This window comes from Trifolium pratense, linkage group LG3, assembly GCF_020283565.1.
Source record: "Trifolium pratense cultivar HEN17-A07 linkage group LG3, ARS_RC_1.1, whole genome shotgun sequence".
Lineage (NCBI taxonomy): Eukaryota > Viridiplantae > Streptophyta > Magnoliopsida > Fabales > Fabaceae > Trifolium > Trifolium pratense.
Genome location: NC_060061.1, coordinates 35,393,776 through 35,418,478, shown reverse-complemented (window position 1 = coordinate 35,418,478; position 24,703 = coordinate 35,393,776). Strand labels below are relative to the sequence as shown.

General features: G+C 33.5%; 4 protein-coding genes across 4 annotated transcripts; 2 read left to right on the top strand and 2 right to left on the bottom strand.

The window, feature by feature from the left end:
* Positions 1–356: 356 nt before the first annotated feature.
* LOC123915012 (protein FAR1-RELATED SEQUENCE 5-like) lies at positions 357–1,352 on the bottom strand. Its single transcript, XM_045966171.1, has 2 exons — positions 1,217–1,352; positions 357–1,126 (listed from the first exon to the last, which is right to left on the bottom strand). Exons 1-2 carry the CDS (start codon positions 1,350–1,352, stop codon positions 357–359), a joined length of 906 nt encoding a protein of 301 aa, XP_045822127.1.
* A 1,423-nt stretch (positions 1,353–2,775) lies between these two features.
* LOC123913744 (ferrochelatase-2, chloroplastic-like) lies at positions 2,776–8,269 on the top strand. The gene is made up of 10 exons (XM_045964587.1): positions 2,776–3,220; positions 4,711–5,044; positions 5,265–5,408; positions 5,968–6,069; positions 6,322–6,425; positions 6,520–6,646; positions 6,831–6,983; positions 7,109–7,209; positions 7,352–7,553; positions 7,776–8,269. Exons 1-10 carry the CDS (start codon positions 3,102–3,104, stop codon positions 8,001–8,003), a joined length of 1,614 nt encoding a protein of 537 aa, XP_045820543.1. The 5' UTR covers positions 2,776–3,101; the 3' UTR covers positions 8,004–8,269.
* A 289-nt stretch (positions 8,270–8,558) lies between these two features.
* LOC123913745 (TOM1-like protein 5) lies at positions 8,559–14,592 on the bottom strand. Its single transcript, XM_045964589.1, has 11 exons — positions 14,384–14,592; positions 13,868–13,961; positions 12,589–12,708; positions 11,757–11,835; positions 11,420–11,518; positions 11,221–11,334; positions 10,738–10,898; positions 10,351–10,426; positions 10,182–10,267; positions 9,297–9,668; positions 8,559–9,192 (listed from the first exon to the last, which is right to left on the bottom strand). Exons 3-11 carry the CDS (start codon positions 12,687–12,689, stop codon positions 8,835–8,837), a joined length of 1,446 nt encoding a protein of 481 aa, XP_045820545.1. The 5' UTR covers positions 12,690–12,708; positions 13,868–13,961; positions 14,384–14,592; the 3' UTR covers positions 8,559–8,834.
* A 3,655-nt stretch (positions 14,593–18,247) lies between these two features.
* LOC123915011 (oxysterol-binding protein-related protein 1B-like) lies at positions 18,248–23,570 on the top strand. The gene is made up of 10 exons (XM_045966170.1): positions 18,248–18,697; positions 19,692–20,054; positions 20,305–20,398; positions 20,734–21,143; positions 21,362–21,517; positions 21,663–21,830; positions 21,935–22,075; positions 22,344–22,574; positions 23,104–23,217; positions 23,388–23,570. Exons 1-10 carry the CDS (start codon positions 18,248–18,250, stop codon positions 23,568–23,570), a joined length of 2,310 nt encoding a protein of 769 aa, XP_045822126.1.
* The last annotated feature ends 1,133 nt before the right edge of the window (positions 23,571–24,703 follow it).

Here is a 24,703-nt window from a genome sequence, read left to right as displayed (position 1 = left end):
GGTTCCTAATAGATAACCGAAGTTTAGTACTAGTTAAATTTTGAATAATAAATAATTACTCATTTAAAATTTAAAAGTCACCGATATATGTTAGTTAGGTCAAACGATAAGGCGAGTAGTCCAATATCGAAACCGGACCAAGCACCTAAGTCTAAGGTTAGGGTTGTCGGTTCCTAATAGATAACCGAAGTTTAGTACTAGTTAAATTTCGATAGACTTTTACCTGGGATTATGTTCCGATTCATCCAAACTTACCGTAAACCCTTATATCTTAAAAAAAAAAAAATTCCTTCCAATTGTCCTAAATAAAAATAATGAAAAACTTAGTTCCTCTTGTATATAACAATAAAAATTATTTATTTGTTCCTCTTGTATGTTGTGTCAAATGCAACCACATCTCCAAAACAGAAGTAGTCAGATCTACTAGTCCCATCAGCCCAAAAAAGAGACTTCATCCGTCCATTGCTAGTGTCAGCAGCATATTCAGCATAGAGCATGGGATCAGTAGCTGACTTTGCATTAAGATAATGTAGCGATGCGGCAACATCACCATCTTTAACAATATCACGCATTTTTTTATCAAAATAATTATAAAGATCTTTCTTCGTAAACCCAACACCACCATATCCACCCTTCTGAGCAACCATGTACCCCATAATATGACAAGTTCTAATTCCACGTGACTGCATACCATCAACCTGAGCTCTATCTGCTTCGCTAATCTTACGATAAACCGGGTGTAAGTGCACAAACCTAGCTGATGTTAATTCATGGTTATGAGTCTCTTCAAACACAGACACTACAAATCTACCCTTATCGGCTTTGTATGTCACACGAAACCTAGCCGTGCATTTCGTACGTGTCAAACGTCGGTGCTCTCTTTTCCTATCTAACCTAGATATGTGTCTCTTATCTCGTAAACCTTGTCTACTGCATACAAAAAGCTTGTTTGTTATTATTTTACTACCATCAGGCCCTATTTTTTTCTTATCATCACTTTTCCTAACGGAAAAACCTTTACATTTACCGTATTGATAATAAAATTCATAAGCTTCGTCAACACTACCAAAATCCATACCACGAATTTCATCAGCAGTCATAGAATTAATACGTACCGCTCTTTCACCTATAGATGCTTCATCAGCAAAATCATGGTCATTGCCATCATCATCATCATCATCATCATCATCATCATCACCATCATCATGGTGGTCACCATGATCATCGCCATCATCTGACCTATCATGCCCACTGGATGCCGAATAGCTGGAATTCTCATCATCAGATGTATGACTATCAGTTGAACTAACTTCATTAGAATCAACATCTAGAGATTCATCAAATTTTACCATTGTTGTGAACCTAAAACACAACAATTGTCACCATCAATAACAATACCACCAAAATTCCTAAACAAAATGAAAGGTAACTAACAACTGAAAATCAAATTTATACACACACAACTAATTTTATACAGAAAACAAATTAAAGCTAATTCCCAAATTGAAAATCAAATTAATTCTTAATAACTAATTACAAATAAAACTGCAATTCAATTTCAGCATGAACCCTAACTACCAAACGAAATCAAACGGATTTTCTGCATAAACCCTAATTCCCAAATTGAAATCAAATTAATTCTTAATAACTATTACTGTTTCGTATTTACCTTAGCAACTGCACACGCAATCTTCTTTCACAAACTCGCCGTCGAATGGAGTTCTGTTCAAACTCAGGTGAAGGAAAACAATGAACTAGCAAAGTCTGTTCGTCCAGCAATGGCGACCGTTTTGGAGGTTAATGTTGTTGTTTACACTTTGTTGGGGATGAAAACAAGTTCAGGAAAACGAAACCAATGTTGGTGATGAAGACGATGAAGACGATGAAGTTCAGAAGAAGTAAAACAATGAACTTTGATTCAAAAATAATTACAACGATTATTTTGTCATGTTGTTGTTTTTTTATTTAATTTTAGTTTTAAATTTAGTTTTAATTTAGTTTTAATTAATTTACAAAATTAACAAAATATAATATTGGGGTAATTGTGTAAGTTTTAATATGTAAGGGACTTAGTTGAAATATTAAAAAATGATAAGTTCCATGGTAAGTATCATACATAAAGGTTGTACCATATTATTCAAAGTTGGTCAACATTGCATCCTCATTGGCCAGTTTTGGAATGTACCAAAACATTCCAACTAAGGAATGTACCATAGAATTTTCCTATATTATTTATAAATGTCACATGAGCTCCATCTGTTTGATGATTCATTAGTGCAAGTCAACATTATATACTAAAAAAAATAGGGACGACTAAAATTGTGGATTTAAAAATTAAATAAAAGATCAAAATTACAAAAAAGAAAATGGATTTAAAACTGCGTCTGCATTTAAGTCTATTTGAAAATACTCTATCTATATTAAATTATAAGGCAAAAAAAATCACTTATAAAAAACTAAAAAATAATAATTTGGATTATATTATTTTATATTTTTCTTAAAATAAGTTGCATAGAAAAATTTGAAAACAATTTTTATTGATTATTAGTTATGAAAAATAAGAGAGGATAAATTAACCGCAATTTGTATTTAGTTTTATGAGAATAATCAAAAACTTTTCTTGAAAAAAATAAATATTTATTTTTTTTCTTTTATAATTTAAGACTAAATTATATTTTAGAATGGATGTAGTAACACTATTTTTACTATTGGAAAGACTCTTAAATATTGGAAAGACTATTATATAATTGAAAATAACACTATTTTGAGTATTTTAAGATAATTTTATTTGCAATGGATCACTTGGAAGAACACTACACACCTAACCAACCTACGTAACGGCTAAGGTTTGATCCCTCAAAACCAAAGGACCAAAACCAAAGGAAAAAAAAGAAGAGAAAAAAGCACCAGCTCATAGCTCCTTTTCTCTCTCTCACCACAGAAGTTATAAGTCATTCGCCTCCAATCCATACTAATTCTAGTTGGCTAAACTTATCTCACATTTGTTCTAAATTCACTTCTGCTAGTTCTTCTTATTTTAGCACTCAACTCAACTTTCTCATTTTTTATGCCAAACAAGGCCTCAAGCATATGAAACTAGGATGAAGTTTCCAATTACAACTCCTGCCACGTCATCACCTTCTACTTCTTCCTCCTATACACTCAATCCTCCTCCTCCTCCATGTCTCACTCATGCTTCTCCTAATTTCAAGCGTCCTATGTAAGTCTTCCATTTACCTTCAATTTCATGCTTTTATAACTTTCTATTTTTGGACCATAATATAATCTAGCATTTCTAAGTAACCCTTTTATTAAAGTAGGATTTTTATTATACCAATAGTTACTTGGGATTCGGTGGTGATTGACGCTGAACTTGGTAGGACCGCGGTTCGATCCCCCGCAACTACGATCGAGAGGGGGCTGGAACCACTTTATGCCAGAACTGACCCCCGAACCAGATTCAACTTGCGGTGAAAAACCACAAAAAAAAAGTAGGATTTTTATTTTTTAAGGTTTCTTTTTTGGTTAATTAGCGTTAGAAATTCCACCCTTAAGATGAATAAGTTGAGTGTTTCGGGTTCGAACCTCAGTTCCTATATATAATGTGATGTTCATACCAGCTGAGCTAAGTTTAAGCATAAACTTAAAGCGTAATCATTTATCACATAAGTTCTCATGTATAAGCCATTTTTTGTATAGAAAATGATAAAATAAAGTTAAATTGTTTTCAACAAATGATTGTGCTCAAGTGGTTAATGAGCTTCCCCTAAGGATGAATCATTCGGAAGAACCCGAGTTCAATTTCTAGGAAGAACAATTATTGTCGGACTTTACTTACCTCCCCCGACCAAATTAAACTCCAGATTACCGGGGTTCCTTACCCTGGGAACCTAACGGTCAACACTTAACACCAAAAAAAATACAAAAATTCATGTAATCCTAGAGAGCTTATTGAAACTAGCTTATGGACATCTCATTACTTGTTTTCATAAGCACTCCAGTACAGTATCACAGGTGTCTATGTCAATTTGGTAGACTCAAATAAGCAAATTCAAATAGGCCCTTAATGTTTTAGATTCCAACTATGTTCCATTTCTTCTCTAGAAGGGATTCATAACATAGCAATTAAAAATGGTTTTCCATGTAAGGAGATGTAGCTCTACAAGACTACAAGATTATTCCAAGGCTTGCATTGAAATATTTATAACATAAGCTTAATTTTACAATGCAACTTACTTGGTAAGTTTTCCATGGTTAATGTCCTTAGAATCAAGTGCTCCTTGTTCTCTCATCTCGGTGAAGTCTACCCATATTAATAATGTTATTTTTCAGTTAATGTAACTTTGTTAGTTAATCAGATTAGTAACTAGGTTACTATACATCGGTGAGTAGAATATTGATAATTTTGATCTGCTCTATAAAGACTCAATGCATAGATTCTTTTGGAGGATGAGTGAATAATCACTTTCCAATTTCTTTTCACACATTTAGAATTCTCTGATATTTCAGAGCTCTGTTGTACAACTCAAAAATGGATAGGAATTCACAGTTTCACACTATAACACTTTGACTTTCGAATTTTTCAAGCACCAATTCACTGGTTCAAGCAACCCCTACGAAGCATCTAGACTTTTTGTGAAAACATACCCTAGCTGCTAACCCTATTTTCTATGAACATACGAAGCATCTTGATATTGATTGTTTTCACAGGCTGTTACCACAAACAATCTGTGCCTCTCAAAAAAAGTCCTTCTGCTCTGGAGCCCATGTGGAGGCTTCTGTTAACTGTAATCCCGTCAAAAATTACACAACAGCCAGTTTTTCTCCACGGCGATCTGAAGCAAGATTCTTGGTTTCTAACCAATCACTCAACAAACACTCATTCTCGGTGGGAGCTTTAGTAACTCCAACAGCTCAAGATGTTTCCGATACAAGTACAACTCTTACCGGTGATGATAAGATTGGAGTGTTATTGCTAAACCTTGGAGGTCCAGAGACTCTAGAAGATGTGCAACCTTTTTTATTTAACCTTTTTGCTGACCCGGTAATACTCTAGCTTTTACATACTCAATATTTGAACTGTCTTTTTTACAGTGTTGTCAAATGGCGGCGCTATAGTGTATCGGAATATTAACAAACTGCTATTGTTCCGCTATACATGATTTAGTACAAAGTGTTGACAACACTGCTTTAGGCCGAGATTAACCTAAAGACTCTCATTTTTGTTGTTTGATATTAGTTGTATTTTATGTACAATCTCGCAGGATATTATACGATTGCCAAGAATATTTAGTTTTCTTCAAAAGCCATTGGCCCAATTTGTATCTGTTCTAAGGGCCCCAAAGAGCAGAGAAGGCTATGCTTCAATTGGCGGTGGTTCTCCTCTTAGACGTATAACCGATGCACAGGCATGACACTTCCTATTTAACTTATTATTTTCCTTTTGATTATGACTTATATTTCATTCTCAAATGAGTACATAAGCCATTGGAGACTTGAAACTTCAATCTTCAAAAAATGAACTAATCATGTTTGAGAAGTTGTTCCAGTCTTTGTTATTATGTAGTCTCTATGTGTACATGATGAATGAAATTTGTCTTTCCAAGTTTGTCAGTTTCAGATTTTGCAAAGTGTTAGAAAGCACAATGATATATATGGAAAAAATTTGCAAAACTCATTTAAGTAGTAGCATCTTGTGTATTTTAATTCATCCAGCAATAGTAATTAGAACCACGTTTGTTCGGTAATGTAATTTTACCCTCTCGTACAATTTTATGTTGTCACCTCATCCTTAATCTTTTTCCAGCCATTTCAATCAAACTGTTGGAATTTTCGCTAGTTCTTTGAGATTCTACTATTGACTTGTGTAATATTTTTGGTTGGTTTTTTTTGAAGTTTCTAGCATTATGGTCATAACATATCCATTCTACTATTATCGTTGCTCTTCTAATGATCTCCCTTGCACAGGCTGAAGAGTTGAAGAAATCACTTTCGGAAAAGAATGTCCCTGCTGAAGTGTATGTTGGCATGCGTTACTGGCATCCATTCACCGAGGAAGCTATTGAACAGGTACTTGATGATCTTGTTCTTAGTTCATAATGTGAAAAACGGATATAATTTGATAAAGATTATGCCACCAGGAATTCTCTTACCTGTTATTGTTTCTACAATACCGAGTTAAAAAATGTCACTGTATGCTTTGTAATCTAAAAGAAAGGTAACAGAATATTTCAAAATCATCGAAGAAATCAAGAATAATAATCAGATCTCATTGTTCAAACCTGATCATAATATAATTTCCTTTTTAAACATATTTTGTAGATTAAGAAAGATGGAATTACAAAGCTGGTCGTTCTCCCACTTTATCCACAATTTTCAATATCAACCAGTGGCTCGAGCTTACGTCTACTGGAGAGTATATTCCGGTGATTACCGTTACCACATTTAATATTCTTCAAATATATATATATAAACTATGTAACGTCACGTTTTGATATTGATTATGAATTGATTCTTCAGAGATGATGAGTATCTAGTCAACATGCAGCACACAGTATTACCTTCATGGTATCAACGTGAAGGATACATAAAGGCCATGTCAAACTTAATTGAAAAAGAGCTGAAGAGTTTCGACTACCCTAAGGAGGTAGAGTACTTTTTTCCTTTTGTAGTTTCAAGTTTCAACAACTTCATAATCAACAATTCAGTTAAAGCTTTTGGTTATTCCTCTTTATCTCTATTTTTTTTTGGCGTTGCTGAGAAGTATTCCTGAAATTGAGTTACAGTTTCATTGCCGCTGTGTATGCATCAAGTCCAAGTAATTTGTGCAGGTTATGATATTCTTTAGTGCACATGGGGTGCCTCTTGCTTATGTGGAAGAGGCCGGTGATCCATACAAGGCAGAAATGGAGGAATGTGTGGATTTGATCATGGAAGAACTGGAGACAAGAAAGATAAGCAACGCCTTCACCCTTGCATATCAGGTAACTCCTTTTTGTCTTTTTTTCTGCTTTTGATTCTGCCGCTGTTTTAACTTCTATAACTTTTTCGTTTTAGATATTATTCATTAGGCAATAATTTCTAAACATTTCATGAAGTTTTCTTTCAGAGTAGAGTTGGACCAGTGGAATGGTTAAAACCATATACAGACGAGACAATAGTTGAACTTGGAAAAAAGGGAGTGAAAAGTTTGCTGGCTGTTCCAATTAGGTAAATATATTAGTTAAGTTTACTTTTTTCCTATCACAATTTCTTTATTTATCTTTCTCGCCTTTTTCTCAAACCTCTACAAAGAGTAAGTGACTAGTATATTGGTTGGTTTGTTAACTTGTGGGGCTTTATTCACTTGCAGCTTTGTCAGTGAACATATTGAAACACTAGAAGAAATAGATGTTGAATACAAAGAATTGGCTCTAGAATCTGGTATAGAAAAGTGGGGCCGTGTTCCTGCTCTAGGATGTGAACCCTCCTTCATTTCTGATTTGGCAGATGCTGTTATTGAAAGTCTTCCGTATGTTGGTGCCATGGCAGTTTCAAATCTCCAAGCTCGACAGGTATTCTTTTTAATCCAATAAAATCATTTAATTTACTTGTTAGTCCCTGTAATATGCATCTCTTTGGTTTTAGTCTAGAAAATGTGTGGTTTTCTGTCCATGAAACATAGGAAATAATCATCCAGTGTCTCTTTTGAGCTGTCAACGAAATACATAGTCCCATTTTCCTTTTCAGACTCTTTCATATAGATAGTCTAATTGAAAGTATGTTTTCTTTGGCAGCCTTTGGTTCCACTCGGAAGCGTAGAGGAGTTATTGGCAGCATACGACTCACAACATAGGGAGTTGCCATCGCCGGTGATAGTGTGGGAATGGGGTTTGACAAAAAGTGCTGAAACTTGGAATGGAAGAGTAGCTATGTTGGCTGTGCTGCTTCTTTTGTTTTTTGAAGTCACTACACCTGATAGTGTTTTTCACCAGTTGGGAATATTATCGCCCGCGCTTAGGTGAATCAATCTCAACCATGCCTTCAAAGACAGTGAAGTTTGGAGTTTAGTTTGAGCTCAGTTTTGATCTGTGTATAGTTTTTTAATAATACGACACTACCATCAAGTCATGTCCTTACACAATATTGAAATTTTGAGGGGTTGTATTAAGTTGTTTGATAAGTCAACTTAATTTTTTATTGAATCTTCATGACATCAACCAATGATGTTATTATGTCACTTGATCCATATAGTAAGTCCTACTTAATGGGAAATGTTTTTCTTGTTTTTTATAGTGATGATCATTCTATATATAGGCTTTGATTACATCATAGTGGAAGAACAAAATTGACTGTGGATCAAAATAAAATCCATTGAGTTAAGTAACACTTATAAGCCAATGAGAAATATGCAGTGGAACCAAGCTGCCGTTGGGAAAGTACCGCGAATTCACTTTTAAAGTTTAAGGAAGAAAGAGACCAAGATTTCAAAAAGGTTTAGAATAATAGTGCGTTTGGTTCTGCATTTGTATTCCATTTTTCACGTCCAAATATCCTTTTGGTTATGCAGTTTCTGGAAATTACGGAAAAGTATATATATCATTGATCACACTAGTCACTAGCACCTGAAACTTTAAAATATCAGGTCATATCATATGATCTAGAAAACTTTATAATTACAAGTATTTCATGAACTGCAGACATGTCTTTCCTTCTTTTTCCCCTTTCCAAAGTCACCAATAGGCCAACAAGACTAGATCAGAAACCGCAAACTTCTCACAACATAAAAATACCAACTCCAAATTTAGACCAAAAAACAAAACAAAAGAGGTTTTGTTGTTATTTTGTTAAAGATATCAGTCACTAAAATCAAAGCTTCCACTGTGAGAGCTGTTACGACTATGTAAAGAGAGACCTCTCATGTGGCCAGACACATTAGAAGCATCCTTGTTTTCCTGAAAAAACCTCTCCCTCTCCATGTGTTTTGCAGGTGGCGGTGGAATTGCCACGGGAGGAAGCTCCCCGTTCTGTTTCGGACGTGGAGGTGGGATTAAAGCCGGTTGAGGAGCAGGACTGTATGCTTCTCGAGATGGTTCTACGGACAGTGGCCGTATTAAAGGACGATTGAGTCTTTCCCCATTCAAACGCATGCGAGAGATGTCTGTTTCAGTTTCTTCGTCTTCAGGCCTTGCACAAGCCTTCCCTTTGCGTAATCTGCAAGGCATTAGTTATACTGAGATGAATTAATATTCAAAATACAATGTTATATCATCATTCATTAAGGAGTTAATTGAGTTCCAAGAACAAGCAATGCACACCTTCGTACTAACTGTTCAGGCTCCTCTTCCTCCTCTGATTCATCATGATCAAAACTAGTAATAGCAGTTGGTGTAGCTCTGCCAGATACAACGTCATTGCGTCTTGGAAGAACTTTTGGAAACTGTTCGTTAGCAGTTGTTGTCGCTCTGACAGATACAACGTCATCGCGTCTTGGTAGAACTTTCGGAAACTGTTCATTAGCAGTTGTTGTAGCTCTGCCAGATACAACGTCATGGCGTCTTGGTATAACTTTCGGAACATGTTCATTAGCAGGCTTTGTAGCTCTTCCAGAAACAAGGTCTTCATGTCTTGCAAGAACTTTCTGAAGCTGATCATTCAATTCAATTGCTCGAGAAACTATCCTCTCATCTCTACAAATGAACAATGCAAAAACCAGTCGAAGTACAAATTAACCATGTGAAAAATAATAAGTAACATGAAAATAAACAGAGTTTATGCTTTTGTTGAGATCAACACTAACTCTACTGATTATTTTTAAACGAAAACTCTAGTGATTTGCCCAAGTCCCACATCAATTAGAATGAGATGCTTGGTGGAGGGTTTTCCAAATGCTTGGATACTTAGCAATTGGTATTAGAGCCCGGTGGTTAGTTACTTGGAAAGGGATACAATATGGAGGGGTTAACTGAAAGGCATGGGTGTTATGGGGTGCTTAAGTCCCACAACGAGTAGTACAGGATCTCCCTTGATAGTTGACCGCTAGCTTTTAAGGGAGGGTTCCTCAAATGTTTAGATATACTTATCATAGTCATACATAGGATTAGTATATCTATCAAAAGATAGGAAGCAAAGCTATCCATAATGTGAACAATCTCAAGTCTACAAAGGAAAAATCAGGAAACGGAAAGTTAATGTAGCCTTACCGAGAAGCCATCACAAGATGCATTACCCTTTGCTTCTGAAACGAACATTGTTCTACAAGGTCAAGGGTGAATTCATCACTTGCTCCCTACAAAAGAAATCGAAAGTTTTTCAGCAAAAGCTAGAATCTAATTGTTTACAGATTCTAAAACTAAAACTCTCAAGAGTTACCTGAGGATTTTGAGCATCAACAGCATCAAGGACTTCATTTAAAACTTCCAATGCATTACCAGCCTTTTGAATGATGCTGCAAAGAGTAATTGCAATATACAAGCAGATGAAAATGAAGAAACGGACAACTATTTTTAGAATAAATTCATCCAAAAACACTAAAGGAAAAAAAAAATATCCACCCAAAAGCAGATTTTGAAGCTGGTCACTTATTTCATTTGACCAAAAACTATGGTATATGTCTAAATCTTCTTATCCCAGTTTCCATCCCCTAAACCTGATAATCTTCTTATCATAATAAGCAATATTAAATTAAGTGTGCTAGAAAAGGGTTTTTAAAGATTATGTTAATCCAAGTACACTAAAACTCAAAAACAAATATATCACCTAGATTCAGGAACTGTTTGGGACTCTGCTTGCGGTATAACCGCTTCATGTCTAGGTGACGCCTGCTCCCTGTTTGGTACACTACCGGTCCTGCTAGGTTGTGAACTAGCATGATTTGATTGGACCACTTGACCACTTTGAGGAAACTGCACTCCAGCATTCTGTAAAAAATATAATACCAAAGGTCGTAAGTATTAGCATTCAAACTCAGTTGGTGCAGCTAAGGGACACTGAAGGAATTTTAAGTATCAGATCCAGGGTTCAATCCCTAGAAAACCAAGGGCGTTTAATAACTTTTGTCTTGTGTGTTGTCGAGCAACCTCTTCCCCTTCTATTTTTAAAATCATATATTTTGATTAACATCAATCTTTCTTACTCTGAAACAACAATAGCCTAGCCACCATCTACTAATCAAATGAACCCAGATCAAATTATAATAACATACTACGACTTTGTGTCACATAGTTGTACAGTTGTACTTACCACCAAATCATAATATGCATTATAATACTGAGGAAATTTTCCAGAAGCACCACCGAGGGATGATTGCATAGCATCTAGTAGGAGAAATATCCTCTCCCTCACAGGCAAATCAGACTGCAATGAAGAAAAAAGAAAGTAAAAAATCAGGTAAAGGAAAAATTAGCCTGGCTAAACAAGAAGTCTCGTGACAAAAACTCACCTTTTTCTTCACAATTTTCACAAGAATAGGAATAACTCCGACATCAATCACCTGCTCATGAATATGCTCTCCAGTATTGTTCATCAACATCTCCAGCAACTAAGAGAATCAACAGATCAATGACAACTTAGTAGAAACCGATAGAACAAGAAAGGAGCATGCAATATCCAACAAAAGAAAGTCCCATAACCAAGCTTCTCTGTATCAATTACAGCAAAACTATGTTGTGTCCATCTGTGACTTTACAGAAGTTTTCCAGTAAAAGTAATACGAATTTGATAAATTCACATGAATTTTTATGAATAAGAAAATTTCTTAAAAAAGTCATTATACTCACCGTGACAGCATAAAGTTGAGTATTGGGGTGTTTGCTGCCGAGTTTCTTCTTGATAGCTTTAACAACATCTCTAGCTTGCCTTCATATTCAAAAGATATGATGGTTAAAAACATTAACCACTAGGATTATCTAATATGCTTATGAGTTCATCTATATTATTAATAATTTAATCAAGTGAAGAAAGAACAGGCAGTGATAGTGTGGTGAACAAGAACTGTGAAGAACATAATTTGACATGAAAAATAAGCTCGCTTGGATTTGATTGTGTTTAAGATATAATCATTTGTTTCCTTTTCAAAATCTCTATCTGCAAGATTTTGATTACAAGTTATTTGAACACAAAATAAGCTAACCCAACCACACCGTATGTCAGGCACCTGATATCAGTTGTTTACCATCTAACCTAAGACTCTAATATAAGTTTTCTTTCTGAGAATAAAATAAAAAGTACAGCTAAAATGAAAAAGAATTTATTCATAGGAATCAAGCAATCAATTTTTGGAAAGATGGACAAAAATTATCATTCGTAAGGATTATCTTCCCAATATTAAACAAAGTCATAATCAGCCACTTGAGCATAGCTCAAGTCACAAGTATTCCGATCATACTACAAAAAGAAACACCTTAAGTACGAAAAGAAATCTAAAAGATTGCTGGTCTTGTTTCCTATAATGACAACCGAATGACAATAATTATACATAAAGAAAATTAAATGACTTCAGTTATATGTCATACAATTGCCATCAACAACTTATTTCCCGATGTTTTATGTCATTGATCGATCAGAAATAGAAGCAATTGAGCAGATGAAAGCTTTGTCATACACTCGTACCTTTTATCACGTGCAACCAGCTCGCATATTTCAATATTTTTTGCCCAATCAGTTTCAGCCAATTTTTCGCTCGTTGCAGCATTGACTAACTCAGCTGCCATCTTTTTTCAAGAGAAAGATCTAAAAATAAAAGAATGCATAAAAGTTAAAACAAATATCACAAGAGGAAGCAATCATGGATCAAAAGAACAGAGAGTTAATGCCAACTATGGAACAAAGAGTTAATGTCAACTACAATTGAATATTGAAGTTTATCAATTTTTCCTAAAGAGAAACAAACAACGATTTCTGAATTCCGACAGTTTTTACAGAAAGTGAAAGACCAGACTGAGAACAAACTTTTTCTCCCTTTGATGCATAGCACATTGCACACAGGAAAAAAACCGGAAGATATCTTCCGGTGGATGGGGGGATTTCTGAGCAATGAAAGGGGGAGAAGAGCAATAGTCTTAGAATAACTGCTAACAGCTTATGAAGCATGGGACTCCGACACCTAACAGGACGCAGACACGGACATGATGATATTGTTAACGTCAAAAACATAGGACACCGACACCGAGGCATATATTTTTATTTATTATGGTTAAATAAAATATCAACATTATTAATAAATATCTAAATTGAGAATCAAAACATATATATGTGCATCTAAATTGAGCAATTTGTTTCACTAAAAAAATCTAAAACAATATATGATAATCTTTCACTTTCATTATATTACCGAAAACCTAGAAATGACGTAACCAAATTTAATGTCTTTAACCTCCTCACTGATCATTATTGCTTCGATACATTTTTAACTCTCATAAATGTGTCTAAGATTTGTCCAAGTAAAGTTAAGGTGTACGGTGTGCCGAAGCAAAGGAAAAATATTAAATAAATAAATTAGGACACGTGCCGGAGTTGCTGGACACGTGTTGTATTGTGCCGACACAGGACACCCCAATCCGAGGGGATCTGTGCTGCTTAGCTAACAGCTTCTCTTTAGGGAAAATATGGATAAAAAAAATGTGGATTTCATATCACACAAGACTGTTAACTATCTATGAAGCACGGACACAAACACGGACACAACACAAACATTGATACGAGATGGCATAATTCAATGTAATCATAAGTGTCAGTGTTGTGTCACTGTTGGACACCGATGCATGTCCAATACCGAGACATGCCTAATCCGAAGAGTGTCTATGCTTCATAGATAGTTAATTATTGTAAAATGATCTTCCAATCAATTTATGCAGTGCATCATAATATAATTCGAAACCACAAAATATACCTTCCAATAAATTAATCTCAGTTAGTAGTGAAAAACGATATCATATTCCAGCAGCAATCTAAGTCTCAAGAACAGTATTTTGTCACAAACTACCCTGCAACAAAAAAAAATGATTAAATTTCAGTATCATTGAAAAGAAATTGTACTGAAGAAAAATAAGCAAAAATTAGAATCTGTATAATCAGAAGCAAAATGGATACTTTTTAAAAAATTAAAACAACAACATAGAACATGGTGAACTGAGAAGTTAAAATCATTGCACATTGTTCAGTACTTTCTTTCTTCATAAGCAAGACTAAAAATAATGGGTGTTTAATAATTAACCTCATAAAAAATTGAATTGATTTAACATCTAAGCTAAATCATGATTTGAATTACACTCAGATCTAAACAAAGACACATCAACAAAACCCACAAAATTAAATACAATAAACATAATTAAATTTCAATAAAAATATAATCTTTTTATAAAAACAAAATTTTGATGAGGTTGATCTTGATGAGAGTGAGGATTACCTGTGAAGAGTTTCAGCATTTGATGAGATTTGTGTTAGCTTGAACCTTTTTGGGTATTTGATGAAGATGATGAAGTGGACAAGTGTGTGTTGTGGACTAAATGTTTACTTGATGAGAAGAGAAGAAGAAAGAATAAAACAGAACAAAATGTACGAGGAGGAGAGGAGAGGATGGTTTGCGTGTCTATTACTATTACTTGTCAAATAAATAAAATAAAAATTGTGTTATTTTAGCATTAAAATATCCTCCCTCTAGTCTTAATATAAAAATCATGCTAACCGGTGCCCCGAGGCAATGATTAAGGAAATCAAAAAAAGAAAATTTTAAATAGAAAATAATATTTTTTAAACTTTTGAGAAGTTTATTGCACAAAATTCAATATTAAATTACTATTTTTGCTTCCTTAACCAGTGTCTCAAGGACACTATTTAACATTTTCCATATAAAAAAGGCAAATGCTAAGGAGTTAAATTTGGAAAGTTTTGCTCGGAAATAGTGTAGTCAACACAACAAAGGTCCAAATTTTGATGTTTTCAATGAATAATTTTTATTTTATTTCTTCTTTTGGTTCCTTAACTAGTGCCCCCGAACACTAGTTAGCAAGACCTATAAAAAAACATTCACTTCTTAGATAAATTGAAATATTGATGTATCTAGTCTATGATATAGTATAGATGCATCAATATTTTCAATGTATCTAAAAAATAAAAATTTTCTTATATTAAGGACCGAAGGAATTAGATGTACTTTATTGAATAAATACTCACTCTCATCCTTAGTATAAGAGGAATTTTGTTTTTTAAATTCATTGAGAATCTAATGTATTTGACATGTAATATAGACTAGATTCATTAGATTTTCAATGAATCTAAAAAGCAAATTTTTTCTTATATTAAGGACCAGAAGAAGTATCATTTAGTAGTAAAAAGCATTAAAGTCTAAGACTCGGTTGATAGGAACATCACATTATGTATATAAGGATTGTTCGAGTTCATTTTTTGGTATGAATAATTTTTTTTCGATTTTAATAAAAAAAATTATATTTAGCTGGATTGGATAAGCACATTGAATTAAGGGCAATCATATAAGTGATTTTCGGATTTGTATCCTCTCCAATTATTCTCTCAAGTGTTCTCTTCTTTTATTAATCTAATGGTTGACAAATGAGAAAAAACACTTGAGAAGAGAGAGAAAATATGAGAGAATAATTGGAGAGGATCCAAATCCGTGATTTTTGACACCATATACATTCACTCAAAACTTTAAGGTAATTAGATTTATGGTATTCTCACTTATACGTTGTTCAACATCAATTATTCCAATTAATATAGGACTTTTAACTCATACTTGGCAATATCTCAGACAAAATTATTCTCTCAAGGAAAATTTTATCGTTGTGCGATTTTTTTAACCCGGAAGGTCAAAACACCACAAATATATATAGACTTACAATTTTGATATGTTTTTGTCAAATAGTTTTGTGGCTAGAAAATTTGCCCCTTACTCAAAAAAAAATGTAATTTAGATTGTACACTATAATAAATAAATTAAAATGTGTTTGTGAGTATAGTTCAATTGATAGAAAATTTTTCCATAAAAAGAAATTGATAGAAAATTTTTATTTATTTAAAGGATACAATTCTTATCATTAAATTAATTATTAAAAAAGAAAACAAACAAAAATTGAAAATTGGAAGAAAAGTTTCTAAGGATGGCTGTTATGGTTTTCCACTTTTCCTTATTTGAAGAGAATAAAGGACGGCACCCACCGCCCAAGGGCTGTCTTTTCTCAAAAGCCAAAGCTCATTTTCCATTGAATTACATTATTACCCCTGATGTTGCTAAATAAATCACCTATGTGTGACACGTGCGTACAATTTTTATGTATGACTACCACCTTTGGTTCATTGAACTTAAAAAAAGTAGTGAGATAAAATACTAGTACGTTTTACTATATATTTATTTGATTGATTCTATAACACTTGTTATGTTAGCAAAAAATTTTTTACTAAACATACATGATTTGAAAAATATTTTTATGGCATATACTAGGGCAATGCAATGCAATTTTATGGCATGTGAAAAGGAGGGAGGGTTGGTGATTGGGACAAGAATCCAACAGCGGACATCATCGTCCTTCGCCGGACTCAGTCAGATTTTATGGTTTGTGCATGTGTGTCAATCCTTTGCACTTTGCAGCATATAATATACTCCTTCGGTTTAAAAATATATGACCAAGTTTGATTAAGTTTATTTACATAATCATAATCTACTTTCATCATATTATTTTACTAAAATATAAAATTTATTAATACTAGCGGTGTGCTCGTTTGTATGATCCGCGAAGCGCATAATGTTTTGTGATGATTTATCAAAATAGTATTGTTCTAGACTGGGATTAGAAGTTCGGATACCAAAGGACTACGAGCAACGGCTTCCGAGCAAGTCCTAACACAAGGACGCTCGACAACATGTTCGACCCACCAACGGTCACAATACCAACGCGTATTGTAACGGTCGTTACCGAAATGATGAACATTAACCGCTCATCATGACTTTTCAGCCGTTTTCCGGCAACCACTTGATGGTCATTAATGTCATCAAGGGCCTTAGCCAAACACTGAGGGCTATAAATACTCACCTCACTACCATTTGAAGGTACGCATTATTTTTAGCATCGAAAATCTCTGCTTCACACTCACTAACTTGAGCGTCGGAACACCTGCACGTACACACACAAGGGATATCAAGAGCTAACGTCGGCGAGGTCGCACGTTCTGATCAGGTATGATCAAGTATGGTAACTGACTTCCTTCAATTGAGTTAAAGGATATATATTGTTGGTATTATGAAAAATTCACACCAAACACTTTTGTATCCTCTTTATTATATGTGTATATATACATATAAATGTTAGTATAAAAGATGTTTAGTTTGTCTTGGTGACTATTTTTAAAATATACAATTTTTAATAATAAATAATTAAAAATATTAATAATCAAAGTTGTGCATTGACAAACGTAAAGTGATCAATTATGTCATTTATTTTGAGACTGATGAGTACTCACCAATTTTTTCATATCGCATATATCATCTCCACTAAAAAATAGCATGCCACCAAAGAGCAACACACCAAAATTAGGATTATTCTCGTATGGTCAAGAGACAAAATATAACTCTTTTAGTCACACTCACAAAATGTTAATTTGTCGAAGTGTTTCCGTGGCTCTTTAGAATTTCTCTTCAACCGAAATTATCGATCTAAGAGATGGTTGTGTGGGTGAATGGGCAATGGTCGTGGGAACTTAAGTGGCGAAGACCCTTTTCATATGGGAATAGGAGGTTTATGGAAGGTTGTTGACCTCGATTGAAATCGTTCCGATTACTAGTGAGGTGTCCTCTTGGAGCTACCGGTTTGAGAGTGGAGGTACATACTCGGTCAAGAAAAATTATGTTTACCTTTCAATTTGTCGAAATTTGAGAGTGCAGGCATGATTTTTAGTTACGATATTTTAAAATTAATATAATGAAATATTTTAACATGTAACAAATTGCATAAAATTTAATTAGATTGATAAGGTGAGTGTATAAACAAATCAAACATATGAATTGAATGGCATTAATTTTAAGTTAAAAAAAAAAAAAAAGGTTAAAATAACAAGATTGGTCAATCTTATCTTAATCATAGAGCGATTTTCACTACGAACCACCCTTGCATGGTTTTTGCCCGTTAAGAACGCTCCCCCAATCACAACAACAAAACATAAAACAACACAACACAAGAAATGCTAAGCAAAAACTAGTTAGTTTATGCAAATTCTCATCACATTACTTCACATTACATATCCCAATAATATTATCACCATGCAATCCTTTCGCAACGTTCAAAACAAAGATGAATCGGGTGCATCATCGGTGAACCATGCAGCCACCCCATTTCGCTCCCTCTCAACATGCAACCGGACTAGTCGCACCTCCCCATCAACAAACCGACCGGTTCAACGATCCGCCTCTGCGAGATTGGCTCGTCAAAACACCTCACGCGAGGTGATGCTTAATGATATCGTTGGTAATGGAATATCCGGTATTCTACATAAGTGGGTTAACTACGGTCGAGGGTGGCGGCCTCGTTGGTTTGTCCTCCACGACGGTGTTTTATCCTATTACAAAATTCATGGTCCTGATAAACTCATTCTCAACCGTGATGTTGAAAATCAATCTAAAGTTATTGGCGATGAGTCCCTTCGCCGTATCGCTAGCAACCGCAATTGTCCCTCCCGCAACCGCAAACCCGTCAGTGAAATCCACCTCACGGTCTCTCTCTCTATCTCTCAAACAATTACCTACATTTCTCCCTTTATTTTCATTTTTCTCATAAAATAAAAATAAAACCAAATTAAATTTTAGTTTCATGACAACATATAGCATTGTATTTTTTATAGACAAATATTAGTAATTTGTTAGAAGATCATACATCTATAAACAACATGGATCAAATTTTAGACATCTTATATAGTTTTTATTCAGAGTCCTTTACACCTTCAAATACAACAAGATATATTAGATAAATGTCACTACAACATTATGAAGTTTAGGTAACCTATTTTTAAACAGTACACATATCTTACAATAATCAACAAATTTGAGTATGTTGCGTAGTTTCCATACCAACCGTAAAAAAACCGTCCATAAAACCATAGTTGTGTAAGGCCGTAAATGTTGTAGTGGTTGTTTAATTTTTCTCATTATTTTTGAATGAATATTCACTCATTTAGTACAATAAATGAGAATTTACTTGACTACAATAAATGAACTGTTTTGGTATAATTAAATATTTTTCAATGACTATAATAAATGAGAATTTAATTGATATATATATATATATATATATATATATATATATATATATATATATATATATATATATATATATATATATATATATATATATATATGCTTGAGGATATATAATTAAGAGTTCGTTTGATCTGTAAAATGTAAGTACTACTGAACAAAACAATATATGACAGTAAAAGACAAAATAGCACGGGACAAACATTTAAGGTATTGAACAAATTGTGCAGAGGACAAAAAGTAGTCTCGTGGTTCGGTGGGGGACAAATTTAAGTTTTTGTCTTGTTCATTGGCCTTCAGTTTGTTTAGTACCATAAACAGTTTTAAAATCAAACACAGTACAACTGAAGTTGTTATGTCCAGTTCTTATTTTTTAGCAAATCAAACGCACGTTAAAGGGTTAAGGTAAATTTGATTGATATTAATGAATATATATATTGCATGAATGGGGTAGGTGTGTTCTGTGCGTGAGAACAAAACAGATGAAAAGAGGTTTTGTATATGCACTGGGACAAAGAAGAGAATACATTTAAGAGCAGAGAGTAAAGATGACAGAGCAAAGTGGATGGAGGCAATGATGGCAGTGAAAAGCATGTATCCTAGATTACCAACAACTACAGATGTTTTGTCTCCTTCAGCTTCTGTAGTGATTTCCACTGACAAGTTAAGGCAAAGGCTTGTGCAAGAGGGTGTGAATGAAGTTTCAATTCGTGAATGTGAAGATATAATGAGAGCAGAGTTATTTCAGTTACATACTTATATTGTTGCTCTTAAGCAGAAACAATTGTTACTCACTGACACACTTCGTAATTTAGAGGTATTAACCAAAATTAACTTTGTTTAATTTCTTGCATATTGTGTTTAGTATCCGTGTTTAAGTTAATCACTAATACTACTGGACACAATACGGACTTTGACACATCGACACTGATAATAATTTAAAGAAATGACAATTATAAATATCAGTGTCGTGTCAGTGTCAGACAAGACACATCTAATCTGAGTTTGTGCTTCATAGGTAGTTTATATATATGTAATAACTCTAATGATTAATTTGATTATTCTAGACAGAGAAGGTTGACTTGGAGAACACGCTTGTTGAAGACCAAAAACAATACAAGGATGAAGGAGATTCCTATCTATCAACACAAGAAGAAAGTGGTATGTATATTTGTCAACAAAAAAAAAAGTGATATGTATATATAGTTGTCAAATTTATATAAGTCCTTAAAACTTGGTCTCAAGTTTACGAGTTTGGATCGTCTTCTGTCTTAATGTGTTCTGCCATCTCTCTTGTCTTAATCTAATGGCTGAGATTGTAAAAGAAAAATAAAACGGCCTAGATATAAAGTTTGTATTTTAATGTCCCTATATATTTGTCGTTATTTTAACTTTTTTAGTAGTATGTAACATTATTTAGAACTTTGGCTCATCCATTTTACCTTTTATAAATTTTAGACATTGGAATTATTTTTAACTATTTGAACACACTACAGATGGAAGTGGAAGTGAATATTCAGATGAGCAAAATAGGAATGATCAATCCGACGACGATGAGAGTGATGCATTCTTCGATACATACGAAATTCTTTCATCTGATCATTTGAGATCCAACCAAGAAGAATCTGAAAGTGAAGAGACATCTAATCCAACAAGAAAATGTGATTCAAAATCTCCTAATGAATTTAACTATCCTTATATCAATAGAAGAAAGAAGTTGCCTGATCCTAGTGAGAAAGAAACTGGAATTAGTTTATGGTCAATAATAAAAGACAATATTGGAAAAGATCTTACAAAAGTTTGTCTTCCAGTTTATTTTAATGAACCAATCTCATCATTGCAAAAATGTTTTGAAGATTTGGAATATTCTCATCTTCTAGATCAAGCATATGAATGTGGTAAAAGGGTTAGTTTCTAACATTAATGCAATAGTAAATGTGATATAAATTATAATCCCTCCAACTTAAAATATAAGTATAACTGACTTAAAAAATTGATATATTTGGTGCAAAATTTAGACCAAATGCATAAACTTTTTTTTTACTTGTATTTTGGAATGGAGGGAGTAAATATGAATCGTTATGTAATATATAAATTTCTTACATTTGTGGTATTTGTGGACAGGGTGACAATCTAATGAGGATACTCTATCTGGCTGCATTTGCAGTTTCAGGGTATGCTAACACTAGTGGTAGAAGTTGCAAACCATTTAATCCATTATTGGGTGAGACATATGAGGCAGATTATCCAGACAAAGGTCTACGTTTTATCTCTGAAAAGGTACTATATATTTTTAGTCTATACCATTTTTATTTTTTTTGACATAGATCAGGTATCATCTGCGCACAATTCCAGAGACTATACAATAGTATATTGTTTGTGGTTGGAAGTAAAATACTTATGCTAGCTATTCATTGTGATATAGGTCAGTCACCATCCTATGGTTGTAGCATGTCATTGTGAGGGTCGTGGTTGGAAATTTTGGGGTGATAGTATTTTAAAAAGTAAATTTTGGGGTCGTTCAATTCAGCTTGATCCTATTGGTATTTTGACTGTGGAGTTTGATGATGGAGAAGTCTTCTATTGGAGTAAGGTACATTTTCACTTGACATATATTAGAAGAATTTGACAACAATCTCCTCCAAAAAAAATATCATATGATTAACTTAACTAATTGCTAATATTCTATATCATTAGGTGACAACATCCATTTACAATCTCATTTTAGGAAAACTCTATTGTGACCATTATGGTACAATGAGAATAGAGGGAAATCGTGAGTATTCATGTAAGGTCAAATTCAAGGAGCAATCGATTATTGATAGAAATCCTCATCAGGTACTTTTTATTTTATCTTATTAATATCCTCATTTAAGAAACAAAACGCACTTATGTGTCTGAAATCACTTTCGACTCTCCCTACCTTAAAATAAAATACACAAGCGTGTATGTGCGCGCTCACCACTTGTTACATATTGACAAGAAAATTGTGACATTTTAAATTAGACTACATAAATATAAAGTTTTGAATGATTCATTATTATGTTATGCATAGTTGATAAACATACTATGTAACTTGTGATATGTAATTTAAGTTTTGTTGTAGGTTCATGGTACAGTGGAAGATAAGAAGGGGAAAACAGCAGCTACTCTATTTGGAAAATGGGATGATAGCTTGCATTATATAATTGGAGGACATTCTGGAAAAGGGAAAGGGTCTAATAAGTCATCAAAACCACATATGTTGTGGAAGAAAAACCAATTACCAGAGCAACAAACAAGATATAACCTTACAGAATTTGCTCTTACACTAAATGAACTCACCTCTGGTCTAAAGGTAATTGTTTCAATATTGAATTTCAATGACTTCATTTTATAACAATAATATAATATTTGGTACAAAAGTTTTGTTATGAATGTGAGTATAAAAAAGAGTGAATGCATTACTACACTAGATAGTTTTTTACAATGTTTTGTGTAACTACGTACTTTCTCCATTCCTTTCTTTTTTGGCTAATAGTCCACTGACACTCGCACACTATAAGTGTGAAGATTATATTGTGGAGAGGAGTGAGCCCGTAAGGCCTAACTCAACATACAATCCCGATATTACAAGATTGATTACTAAGTTTGAATCTGAAACCGCACAGTTGTATGGGTAAGTTGTAGCAAGTGTTTGTCACTTCGTGTACGGACAAAAACAAAAAAAGAACCAAGGTAGTATATATCATTTATCTTCATTCAACTAATTAAACCGCAATCATTAATGCAAAAATTTATTTTTATGAAAAACTCTCCATGTCAAAAATATTTCGCAATGAAAAGATTATTGATGTTGTTAGTCCTAACTTTTGGAGTAAAAACAGGAGAAGTTGCCACCAACTGATTCAAGGCTAAGGCCTGACCAAAGATGTTTGGAGAATGGACAATATGAAAAGGCCAATTCTGAAAAATTGCGGTTGGAACAAAGACAACGACAGGTATACAATTGTTCATTGAATAACTAATGTATCTGATTTATAATATGAACAAGATACATATATTATCTATTATTCAATGAATTTGAAAAATGAATCTTTGTTTATATATGAGACCAGAGAAAGTAATATTTATTAATCTATTAATAAAAATATAATGCAATAATTTTCAGGCACGAAAGATGCAAGAGAAAGGTTGGAAACCAAAGTGGTTTGCCAAGGAAAAAGGCAGTAATAGTTATCGTTATATTGGTGGATATTGGGAGACTAGAGAAAAGGGGAATTGGGGATCTTGTCCTGACATTTTTGGCCAATTCTCAAATGATATTGATCAAGAATCTAAATTAAGCTCATAAAAATACTTAGTTATTTATTGATCACAGATTCATAACCATATTTATTATCATTACTTATTTGAGCATTCGTTCTCTCCAAAAAGTATGGTTGATTAATGCATGTAAAGAATGCAATGATTGTTCTTGACAAAATAGTTTTTCTAGTTGGGATACTCAATTCATATTGAAATTTCAAATGCAGTTGAATTTATATGAATATAGTATATGCTCAACAATTATATCTACAAGATTTAGTATAGCGATAGATTTGTTGAAATCACGGTATTTATAACCACTGTGATTTTGTAAAAATTACATGAGTTTTTACAAAATTATGGTAGTTCATTGTGATTTTGATAATTGTGGTGAAAAATGTTTGTAGAACAATAAATACAAGTGTCAACTCGTGAAAGAAGTTCTAAGCATGTCGATGAATCTTTAATGTGACATATTGTTTTGGGTGGATGAATAAACATTACATTTTAATCTCAGTTTAAGGATAATTACTACATTTTAGTTTGAAAGTTGTCTTCTAATCTCATTTCAAAATTTATCTTCCAAATCGAGTTTGGAAGTTATCTTTTGAATCGTGTCAATATGCACGCGCTACTATTCATTGTACTATCACTTCTTCTTCAAAGCTCAATCTTCCGTTCTCTCCAAAATTGCGATTTTTCACATTTTTTTAGTCTCAAATCAACATTGGTTTATTCATAATGAATTTTTACACTCATTTGATGGCAAAGAAAAGATAATGTGTCTTTTTAATTAATTTTTTTAAAAAATAAACAAACTTAATGTATTTCATTAACTAGTAAACGTTCAATACATAAGAGAATAATCTCAAAACTACGGAAATTATCCCAAGAAATGGCCGCCCGAGCAAGAGTATGAGAAATCATATTCACTTGTCTCCTAACAAACTTCACTTCAAAGTTTATGCACGATAACATAATTTTGATAATGTCAGCAACAATCAAACTAAATTCCGAGTTACCACTACACCTAGTTCGAATAGCTTCAGTCAACACCTGCAATTTACTTTCAAATTGAACCATATCCAAACCTCTAAGATTGGCTTCCCTCATGGCCTGCAGGAGCGCCCAAGCCTCACCTTCAACCGTTGACAAGGTGACATGTTGTCTTTGCATGAA

Coding starts and splice junctions, on each gene's coding strand:
- LOC123915012 (XM_045966171.1), bottom strand. CDS start 1,352: ATGGTAAAATTTGATGAATCTCTAGATGTTGATTCTAATGAAGTTAGT. Junction 1,127..1,216: donor AGATGATGGCGATGATCATG/GTGACCACCATG, acceptor AAGCATCTATAG/GTGAAAGAGCGGTACGTATT.
- LOC123913744 (XM_045964587.1), top strand. CDS start 3,102: ATGAAGTTTCCAATTACAACTCCTGCCACGTCATCACCTTCTACTTCT. Junction 6,984..7,108: donor CCTTCACCCTTGCATATCAG/GTAACTCCTTTT, acceptor GTTTTCTTTCAG/AGTAGAGTTGGACCAGTGGA. Junction 7,554..7,775: donor CAAATCTCCAAGCTCGACAG/GTATTCTTTTTA, acceptor TTTCTTTGGCAG/CCTTTGGTTCCACTCGGAAG.
- LOC123913745 (XM_045964589.1), bottom strand. CDS start 12,689: ATGGCAGCTGAGTTAGTCAATGCTGCAACGAGCGAAAAATTGGCTGAA. Junction 11,519..11,756: donor CTCAACTTTATGCTGTCACG/GTGAGTATAATG, acceptor TGATTCTCTTAG/TTGCTGGAGATGTTGATGAA. Junction 10,899..11,220: donor ATGCATATTATGATTTGGTG/GTAAGTACAACT, acceptor TATTTTTTACAG/AATGCTGGAGTGCAGTTTCC.
- LOC123915011 (XM_045966170.1), top strand. CDS start 18,248: ATGCAATCCTTTCGCAACGTTCAAAACAAAGATGAATCGGGTGCATCA. Junction 18,698..19,691: donor TCAGTGAAATCCACCTCACG/GTCTCTCTCTCT, acceptor TGAATGGGGTAG/GTGTGTTCTGTGCGTGAGAA. Junction 23,218..23,387: donor TGGAACAAAGACAACGACAG/GTATACAATTGT, acceptor AATAATTTTCAG/GCACGAAAGATGCAAGAGAA.